Source organism: Lontra canadensis, unplaced genomic scaffold (assembly GCF_010015895.1).
Source record: "Lontra canadensis isolate GAN:19392208 unplaced genomic scaffold, GSC_riverotter_1.0 scaffold3, whole genome shotgun sequence".
Classification (NCBI taxonomy): domain Eukaryota; kingdom Metazoa; phylum Chordata; class Mammalia; order Carnivora; family Mustelidae; genus Lontra; species Lontra canadensis.
This window is the reverse complement of record NW_022630997.1, coordinates 28,669,254-28,679,989: the sequence shown is the minus strand read 5'-3', so window position 1 is coordinate 28,679,989 and position 10,736 is coordinate 28,669,254. Positions and strand designations below refer to the sequence as shown.

Below are 10,736 nucleotides of genomic sequence, written 5' to 3'. Positions count from 1 at the left end.
AAATTACATTATTCTTTATGAAAACTTACAGCCACATGCACAGTTCTTTTTTTGTAATTTAACATAAATATATTCGTAGATAAAAATTTACCTAAGTGCAACAATTAGGACATAAAATATAATGCTTAAAATAGTAGAAAAATCCAGTCACCGTGATTACACTATTTTATTTTATTTTTATTTTTTCCATTCTGAAAAAAAGTTTTTTGATTAAAGTATAGTTGACACAAAATGTTACTTTAGTTTCAGGTATACAATCTAGTGATTCAACAACTCTATATGTTATGCTATGCTCCCCACAAGTATAGCAACGTCTGTCACCATACAACACTATTAAAATACCATTGATTGTATTTTCTATGCTATACCTTTCATCCCTGTGACTTATTCATTCCATAACTGGAAGCCTGTACCTGCCCTCCGCCATTTGCCTACACTGTTTGATGTGTTTAATAAAATAAAGTTCTTCATCCTTTAGTCATGAAACTCTACAACATAGCTCATGGAAAGTCAGTGATGGAGCATGCAAGAAACCAGACAGAAGTTCATGAATTTATCCTGGAGGGCTTTCCTAATGTTCAGCACCTTGGGAAGGTTCTCTTCATGGTGCATCTGTTGGCATACCTGACCTCCATCATGGGAAACATACTCATAATCACCATCACCTGGGTTGACCATCGTCTCCAGACTCCCATGTACTTCTTCCTTAGCAGTTTCTCCTTTTTTGAATGCTGTTTTATAACCACTGTTATTCCAAAATTGCTGGCCATCTTTCTGTCAGGGAAGCAACCAATTTCCTTTGCTGCCTGCTTCACACAAGCCTTTGTCTTTCTTTTCCTGGGAACAACTGTTTTCTTCCTTATGGCTGTATTATCCCTAGATCGGTACTTGGCCATTTGCAAACCTCTGTATTACCCAACCATCATGAACCCAAGGATGTGTTTTCTTCTAGTCATGGCCTGTTTAGCTTTGGGCTTTGTCCTCATGGTGGTTCCAGTTATAATGCTTTCCCAATCATCCTTCTGTGGCCCCCATGTCATCCCTCACTTCTTCTGTGATTTTGGGCCCCTGATTCATCTGTCTTGTTCTGATACCAGATCTACTGAATTGTTGGCTTTTGTCCTTGCTTTGGTTATCCTTTTGACATCCCTTATCATAACCACCATTGCATACAGCAACATAGTAGTCACAATCATGCGACTACCATCAGCCAAGGAGCAGCAGAAAGCTTTCTCCACCTGCTCCTCTCACCTCATAGTCCTCTCTCTGATGTACGGCAGCTGTGTGTTCATATATGTGAAACCAAAGCAAACGAACAGGCTGGAGTCCAACAGGGAGGCTGCCCTTGTGAACACGGTGGTGACCCCACTGCTCAACCCTGTCATCTACACTCTGCGGAACAAGCAGGTCCACCGGGCTCTGAGGGATGCTCTGTCCAGTGTTAGATTGCAAAAATAGAACAAGAGACTGTCAGAGGAGAATGCCCTTTCTCCATCTAATTCAATCTCCCTCCTATTTCTGGTATCTCCTATATAGACTTGCAAATGTGTTTTTAGAGGTTCTGCTTGTTTATTCTTAGAATAGGGGCCAATTTATCTTGTAATCCAATATACTCCCCTACTTGAAAGCTCTAACATTCTTTTTTATGTTGAGATGAAATTATCTTCCCAGATCTGTTCACTAGTTTTAGCTCAATAGGATTAAACAAATTTTAATGAGCAGTTTCATATACATGATTCTGTTTGATGCATGTGGAATCTCAAAGTTGGAAAGGTGTGTTTTCAAGTATCTACTTGTGGTAAGTGCATGGAGATGAAAAATGAATTCACAAGAATTAAGATTATCAAACTGGTTCAAGGATAGATGCAACATGGTCTCACTATAATGATTTTTGAAGGACATATATGTATATGTATCTGTCATGATATTAAAACATGACTCGAAATGACTCAATACAATTGTTTTCAATGGTGCATAGTATTTTTTTTTAACAATTTTATTTATTTATTTGACAGACAGAGATCACAAGTAGCAGAGAGGCAGGTAGAAAGAGATGGAGAAGCAGGGTCCCTGCGGAGCAGAGAGCCCGATGTAGGGCTCGGTCCCAGGACCCTGGGATCATGACCTGAGCCAACGGCAGAGGCTTTAACCCACTGAGCCACTCAGGCGCCCTGGTGCATAGTTTTTATATAAATAGAATATAAATCTTTATGATTCTAGTTCCCACTATAATGAAGACACATAAGTGTCTCTGGTTGAAATCAAAACTTCCCATTGGTTTTACTGGTTTGCCAGGTTGATGTCAGTACTAAAGACCTGATGACGAGTACCACAGGAAAGGAAGCATTATTAGTTCTAGGACAAGAAATTGAGCAGTTAAGATTGTCTCTCTACTATAGGAAATTTAAAGGAACTGGGATGAATCTATTCATAGGTAGAAAGGAGTCTAATGGTGACTATAGAGTCTTTCCAAATAAATCTATAAACAAGTATCTTTATTTGTGGAATGAGAAGTTTGATGTGATAATCTCTGAGTGTCCATTGTTAGTACTAGTGTGAAATAACTCCATTGCTGCCAAACATGACATGGAGACACACTGTAATAGAAATACAATTTGAGCCTAGAAGAGAGAACATGATGAGATGTTTTTGTTTGTTTGTTTTAGTCCTTTTTAAAATTTTGAGTGTGTTCACACATGACATTTTTTAAAACTTAAATTCAAGTTAGTTAACACATAGTGTATTATTAGTTTCAGGAGTAGACTTTAGTGATTCATCAGTTCACTATAACACCCAGTACTCATTACATCAAGTGCCCTCCTTAATGCTCATCATCCATTTACCCCATCCCCCACCCACCTCCCCTCCTGCAACCTTCAGTTTTTTTCCCTCTAGTGAGAGTCTCTTATGGTTTGCCTCTCTCTCTTTCATGTGTTTGTTGGTCATGTATATGTCTTCCTTGGAAAATTGTTTATACAGGTCATGAATATTAAAATCAGATTATTTGAATTTTTTGGATGTTTAAGGTTTTTTTTAAAAAAGATTTTACTTATTTACTTGACAGACAGAGATCACAAGTAGGCAGAGAGGCAGGCAGAGGGAGAGAGAGGAGGAAGCAGGCTCCCTGCTGAGCAGAGAGCCCGATGCGGGATTTGATCTCAGGACCCTGAGATCATGACCTGAGCCGAAGGCAGAGGCTTAACCCACTAAGCCACCTGGGCGCCCCTAAGGTTTTTTTTTTTTAATTTTGGATATTAACCCTTTATTAGATATACCAGATAGGTATTTGTGAATATCTTCTACTCAGTAGGTTTCCTTTTCTTTGTTGATGGTTTCCTTCACTGTGCAAATGATATTTTAGTGGGATATTTTAGTGGGAGAATTACAACTGTAATTTAGTTATTCAAGATTTTCATAGGAAAGGATAGATTTGGACACAAAATACTGTAAGAAAAATCCTGGAGCTGGTGTTTTTTGGCATGGGTTGCTTAATGGCCACTCTGATGGTTTGGTGTGATTCTTCTGTGATTGCAAGGATAATAATTGACTGTGTTATGAAGATTTCTGGCACACAATTATGTAAGAATTTGAAGAATATATTTTACTCCACTAACAGAACATTGTGCATTTAAAAAGATTTCCATGTATTTTTTTGTGTAGGCTTATCTCTTTTTCTGACATTTGGGATATTCCCTTTGCTCAAGTTATCACATTGTCAATGATTTTTCCCAGAATGAACAATGAATAGTGTGGTTCTTGGCAGCAGGGTCTCCCTATAGGAGTGTTTATGGCGATGGAGACTGGTGATGGCAGTTGGGCTCGGGCCTGCGGGTGCACAGCTATGGGGGTGGCCTGAAGGTGAGCCCGGTGGTACAAGCTAGTGACAGGGGTCAGGGCCAAATCTGGGGCCACACACAGCTAATCCAAACTACATAAAGAACTGATAAAAACCAATAATAAAAAACGCAATCTAAATAAAATAATGGGCAAATGACCTGAATAGACATTTTTTCCAAAGACATACAAATAGCCAATAGGTATATGAAAAGATTTTCAGCATCATTAATCATCAGATAAATACAAATCAAAACCACAACGAGATGTTATCTCACACTTAGGTTAGGATGGCTATTATCCAAAAAATTAAAGGGTAAGAAGTATTGGTGAAGATGTGGAGAAAAGGGAAATTTTGTACGTTGTTGATGAGAATCTAAACTGATGCAGTCATTGTGGAAAACAATATGGAGTTTCCTCAAAGAATTAAAATATTAAAATTTTGATTGTAATTTTAATTTAATTTAATTTTAATTAAAATTAAAATAGGAAGCAACCCAAGTGTCCATCTGTAGATGAATGGAAAAAGAAGATGAGATATAAAAAAAAGAAGAAGAAGAAGTGAGATATATATATATATATATGTATATACATACACACAATGGAATACTCAGCCACAAAAAAAGATTGAAATCTTGTCATTTGAGGCAGCAGGGATGAGGTAGGGGGTAGAATTTAGTGATTCATCAGTTGCATATAACACCCAGTGCTCATTACATCAACTGCCCTCCTTAGTGCCCATCACCCAGTTATGGGGGAGGTATAATGCTAAGTGAAATGAGTCATTCAAAGAAAGATAGGTACCATATGATTTCATTTATATGTGGAATTTAAGAAACAAAACAAATGAACAAAAAACCAGACTTTTAAACATGGAGAACAAACTGGTGATTGCTGGTGGCGAGGTAGCTGGGGGGATTGGTGAAATAGGTGATGGGGATTAAGAGTACATTTTCATGACAAGCACTGAGTGATGTATAGAATTATTGAATCACTATATTGTATACCTGAAACTAATATAACACTGTATAAAATTATATTTGACTAAAAAATGGTTTAAAAGTTAGATATAAAAAAAAATAAAACTACCATTCAATCCAACAATCCTATTTCTGGATATATATCCAAAAGAGTTGAAGTGAAGATATTGAAGAGATATCTGTACTCCTACATTCACTGCAGCGTTTTTCACTATAGCCAAGATACAGAAACAACACAAGTGTCCACTGATGGATGAATGGATAAAGAAAATGTGGTATATACATAATGGACTATTATTATTTATCTTTCTCTGACTTATTTCACTTTGCATAATGTCCTCTAGGACCATCCATGTTGTCAGAAATGTCAGGATTTCCTTCTTTCTCATGGCTTAATAATAATACATTATATACATACATACACATACACATATTATGTTATATATAATGTGCATGTATTATATGTTTATTACATATACACAATATATATGTATACATAATGTATAATGTATACATATTATATATAATATAAGCATATATACCTGTTACACACACACACACACACACACACACACACAATGTACTTTTTACCCATTCATCCACTGATGGCTATTTTTATATATTGGCTATTGTGACTAATGCTGTGATAAACATGGTAGTGCAGATATCCTTCAATGTCCTGTCTTCATTTCCTTTGGATATATGATCAGAAGTAGAATTTCTGGATCATGTGGTAGTTCTATTTTTAATTTTTTGAGGAACCTCCATATTGTTTTCCATAGTGGCTGAACCAATTTACAGAGAATGTGTTCAATTAAAAATGACTTATAAGACCAATGTGATAATATGGAGCATTTTAAATTCTCATGCATTGCTACTGAGAGCCTAAATCCAATTTGGGAACTTGTTTTGTGATTTCTTATAGTGCTAAGACCAATTCTATAATGAATTCAGTACTTTTATTTCAAGTCATATACTCAAGAGAAATGAATGCTGTTTTCAAAAAGACTTGTAGAAGAATATTCATAATGCCTTTATTCATAGTAGCCCTAAACTGGAAAGGACATAAATGTCCTTCAGTGGGAGAATGGAAAACGGTGATATACATAGATAATGACCTACTACAAAGCAATACAAAAGAATTAATCATTGGTTCATGTGACAGCATGGATAACTCAGAGGAATCTGAGGAAAAATAAAGCCAGACATATGCTGTGTTCCATTTAAATGAATTTCAAGAGGTGGCAAAAGTAAATTTCGATGACAGAAATAAAAATAGTTCTTTAGTTGTTTTCTCTTGATGGGGGCTATTGACAGATGGGGCACAAGGACACTTGTGATGAGGTGGGAATGTTCTATGGTTTGGGCAGTGGTTACTTGGATGTTTACATATGTAGAAAAATCATCAACTTATAATTAAAATTTGTGCATTTTATAGTGTATAAATTATAACTCATTAAAGAAAATACCAGGTTAAAAAAGAAAAGAAGTGAGGGCAATTGTAAAACATTCTTTCTGATGCCTAAGCTTGTCTTTTTTGACATATGTAATTTAGAACTTTGTAAATTTTGTAACACTAGGGCACTCACGGCAAATATACCTTTAAGGACTTGTACAAAGGACTGCATAGGGTCTTGAGAATGGTGATAGTATGCCACCATATGCAGTGAAAGGGTAATTAGGGTATGTTTCTGCTGAAATTTCTAATTTCCAAATATGAACAATTAAATATCCTCTGGGACTCTGTTGTGATTTAAGTTTGTGTTCCCTTTTTTTGGTACTCCTCTAATGAATCTAATGAATCTTGAATATTCCAAAGGTTTGTCCTTTTGAACCCTGTGTTCAAAAGGAACATGTGTGTCCTCATGAGGGATGGTAAATAACTCTGTGGTAAATATATCATCAGGGCACTTGAATATATTCTCATTTATGACTTCAATGATCTTCACCTACGCTGAAAGGTGGGAAGCAACTAGTTGATAAGAAAGTGACTAGCAACAGGGTCTAAAGGAAAGTAACGTTTGTTGTTTCCTGACTCTTTTCTGTTTTGGATGCACAACCCACCAGATTTGATGTTCCTGATGGACTGTGTCATTGTATCCCATAGAATGGATATAAATTTGTTCAGGAATTTTAAATGGTTACATCAGCATATTCTTGTGCATATTTACAGCAGTTTCTATTGTTTTGATCTAGGATTTATCATTCCAATTGCCATAGGGGAAAACTATGACTGTTAATATTCCAGAGTTTAGAAATCTCTGTCTTCCATGAGAAAACAATTAGCTTTAATAATTTCCTATTAATTTAAGACATAGGCATTCATCAGTTTCTTTAAAAGTTCCCAAAAGTTCACCTCCCCTTTCCATTAGCTTTGAAGAAAGATCCTGGTTTGTTGGAAGAAAAAAGCAGCACGTTGTCAAAGAAGCTGTTTCCTGTGAGCTGCATCTTGGTGAGTACATGACCATGGGAATAACTTGCAATCTAACAAGTCAAATATTTAAAGCAGAGACTGGTTATGTTTAAGTTTGTATTGCGGATCATCGATAGTTAATGTAATAGTTTTAACTAAGTCAAAGAATTAAGTAAAATACAATTTATTTATGGTGACTTACTAGAGCACTGATTTCCAACATATGCCTGAATCCTTTCCCAAAGATTACACAACAATTCATTCAGCTTCCAGCTAGGCACTGGCATTTTTTAAAAAACAAATGTTCCTCGGGTGCCTGGGTGGCTCAGTTGGTTAAGCGTCTGCCTTCAGTTCAGGTCATGATCCCAGGGTCTTGGGATTGATCCCTGCATTGAGCTCCCGGCTCAGCAGGGATTCTTCTTCTCCCTCTGTGCCCCCATACTCTCTCATTCTCTCTCTCTCTCAAATAAATAAATAAATAAATCTTTAAAAAAAGGGAAAAAATGAATGTTCCTATAGTGATCGCAATAAGAATATATTTATAATTCCACCACACTGAAATTTTCCAGTGTAACAAAAATATTCCCAGAAAACAATGTTAAAAGGTAATATGACTAATAGCAGAAAGAAAATCTTCTGTTCTGCCAGGTGTGTAGAGTGAGAGGGAAACTGATGCACATTTAAATGTTTTCTCATTGATTCTGAACAAACAAGTCAGGCAACCATCCCTCACTCCCATTTTTAGACATGGTTTCTCTTAAACCCAAGGACTGGGGAGTTATGAGATACTTTGATAAACTAGATTTCTTGCTCAGTCTTAAAGTTTTGGGTAAAGAACTCAGGATGCCCCAACTTCAGGAAAATAATGGTTTGGAATATGCTAATAGGAAAATGGCTCCCTCCCCACACTTTCTTTTTCTACAGGGCTAAAGTCAGTGCTTTGGAGGGCTTTATATATTGCATATGCTACCTGAAGTATAGAAATTAACATTGTGACCGCATAAAAATATTCTCTTTGGGATGACAGCCTTCAATGTTATCTGTTGTTTTTATATGTTATTTGCAAATAATTTTTATTTTACATTATTTACCTTATGGACTACTATTCAAATATATGCTAGAAAAGTTAAGTTGCACATTAAAAATTATTCTCAAAAATAAACTATAAACCTTCAATTTTTACAATTTAATAATAGACGAATTTCAAAATAATTTATAACATTTAAATTATATAAAGTGATTCCTCATTCAGAATTGTAGCTGCAAGTAGTATTTGTTGCTTTTTAATAGTGGCCATCAATTAAATTTTTATTCTTTGGTGGTGGCATTTTCTATTTGAAAGATCCAGCAGAGTTGATGATAGAGAAATGGAGATCACTATGGAGGTGAGGAATGAGACAACAATCCAAGAATTCATTCTGGAAGGGTTTCCTGCCATCCAGGCCCTAGGGAATATCTTCTTCCTGATCCATCTGCTGGCATACGTGGCCTCTATCACAGGAAATGTGGTGATCATCATCATCACTTGGGTTGACCATCGCCTCCAGACACCAATGTATATTTTACTCAGCACGTTCTCCTTCTCTGAATGCTGTTTTATCACCTCGGTTATTCCTAAACTGCTGTCTATCTTCCTGTTGGGAAGGAAAGCAATTTCCTTTACTGCTTGTCTCATACAAGCCTTTTCTTTTTTCTTTTTTGGGTCAATAATTTTCTTCCTCATGGCAGTGATGTCTCTGGATCGGTATGTGGCCATTTGCAAGCCTCTGCATTACCCGACCATCATGAACCCAAAGACTTGCTTCCTCCTGGTCACTGCCTGCTTCGCTTTGGCCTTCCCTCTCATCACTGGGGTGGTAGTGAAGGTTTTCCAGTTGTCCTTCTGTGGCCCCCATGTTATCCCCCACTTTCTCTGTGACCTTGGTCCCCTGATTCATCTCTCCTGTTCTGACACCAGCTCCACTGAAATGTTGGCCTTCGTCTTCACCTCCTTTATCTTGTTGACATCCCTTATCATAACCACCATTGCATGCAGCAACATAGTAGTCACAATCCTGAGACTCCCATCAGCCAAGGAAAAACAGAAAGCTTTCTCCACCTGCTCCTCTCACCTCATAGTTCTCTCTCTGATGTACAGCAGCTGTGTGTTTATATATGTGAAACCAAAGCAAACGAACAGGCTGGAGTCCAACAGGGAGGCTGCCCTTGTGAACACGGTGGTGACCCCACTGCTCAACCCTGTCATCTACACTCTGCGAAACAAGCAGGTCCACCAGGCTCTGAGGGATGCTCTATTGAGGTTGAGGACACAGAAACAGAGCTTTGGTGGTTAAGTGGAACTTCTTGGTCTTCTAGTTCAATTTCCCACGATTGCAGAAATATTTTCTATAGAATTCTACATATGGTGATCTAGTTTATACTAATTTTCATCCATCTGGGTACTATATTACTTTGTAACACAATTCTTTGTACTCTTTGAAAATTTCTTTTAGTTATCTATATCATGCTGAAAAATATATTCCTTGATTTTCTACTCAGTGGTCTTTCATGAATTCAATTCACACAACATTTATGGAGAGCCCAGTATACATAAGTCACATAATACAAAGTCTTTAAGAATAAAAAAGTTGTCAATCAGATAATAATAATTACTTTTCATGGTACATTCTTATGCTTGAGTTTTCTGATACTAAGAAAGGGTAGAAACCGTCACCATTTTATGTATTCAGGGTTTAAAATTTAGAAGTAAATTGTTCAGAAAATATATAAAGTCATAAAACTATAGCCAAGTGAAAAATAAGGCATTTCATTAATTGGATCTTTTATGTAAATGAACCAACAGTAAGCTGGTTCTCTCTTTGGGTCTATTGGTTTTAGAGCTGTAAATAGCTCAGTGTAACTGCAGGTGGTTAGTGTGTATCTAATATTATCAACAAAATTGCTTTTAACTCTTTCTTAAAATAGAAATAAAATGCAAAACTTTAAAAAGTTTTAAAAAGATTTTATTTATTTATTTGAGAGAGAAAGACAGAAATATTGAAAGAGAGCATGAGTCAGAAGGGGAGGGAGAAACAGGCTCTCCGCCAAGTAGGGATCCCAATGCGGGACTTCATCCCCGAATGATGGGATCATGACCTGAGCTGAAGGCAGATGCTTAGCTGACTGAGCCACCCAGGCATCCCAGAACTTTTAGATTTGTTCTGGTTTATTTCCCTGTAATTGATGTTGCTAAGCCTTGATCCCTGTAGGTTGCTGAAAGGTAGGTGACCCCACTACCAAATTTTCTCCCTACATGGAGGAGATGTTTTCTCTTAATGTGACTTTGGGTGTAGGAGCTGCTGCTGTCTGTCAGGTTAAGCTAAATTACGGTTGACCCTGTATGCAGCAAAAGCTAACAAAACTCATAATTAGGAAAGTTTAAGAGGAAAATGAGTGCAATTGATAATTAAAAAAAAAAGGATTAAAATTGGGTCAGTTATTGTGTTTGTAGGTTCATGGAGGAAGTGGCT

General features: G+C 36.7%; 2 protein-coding genes across 2 annotated transcripts; both read left to right on the top strand.

Annotated features, from left to right (window-relative positions):
- The first annotated feature begins 516 nt into the window (after positions 1 to 516).
- LOC116879465 (olfactory receptor 6C4-like) lies at positions 517 to 1,458 on the top strand. Its single transcript, XM_032877707.1, has one exon. The coding sequence runs from the start codon at positions 517 to 519 to the stop codon at positions 1,456 to 1,458; it is 942 nt and encodes a 313-aa protein (XP_032733598.1).
- A 7,145-nt stretch (positions 1,459 to 8,603) lies between these two features.
- On the top strand, positions 8,604 to 9,560 carry LOC116879454 (olfactory receptor 49-like). The gene has a single exon (XM_032877703.1). It carries the CDS (start codon positions 8,607 to 8,609, stop codon positions 9,558 to 9,560), a length of 954 nt encoding a protein of 317 aa, XP_032733594.1. The 5' UTR covers positions 8,604 to 8,606.
- Positions 9,561 to 10,736: the final 1,176 nt, after the last annotated feature.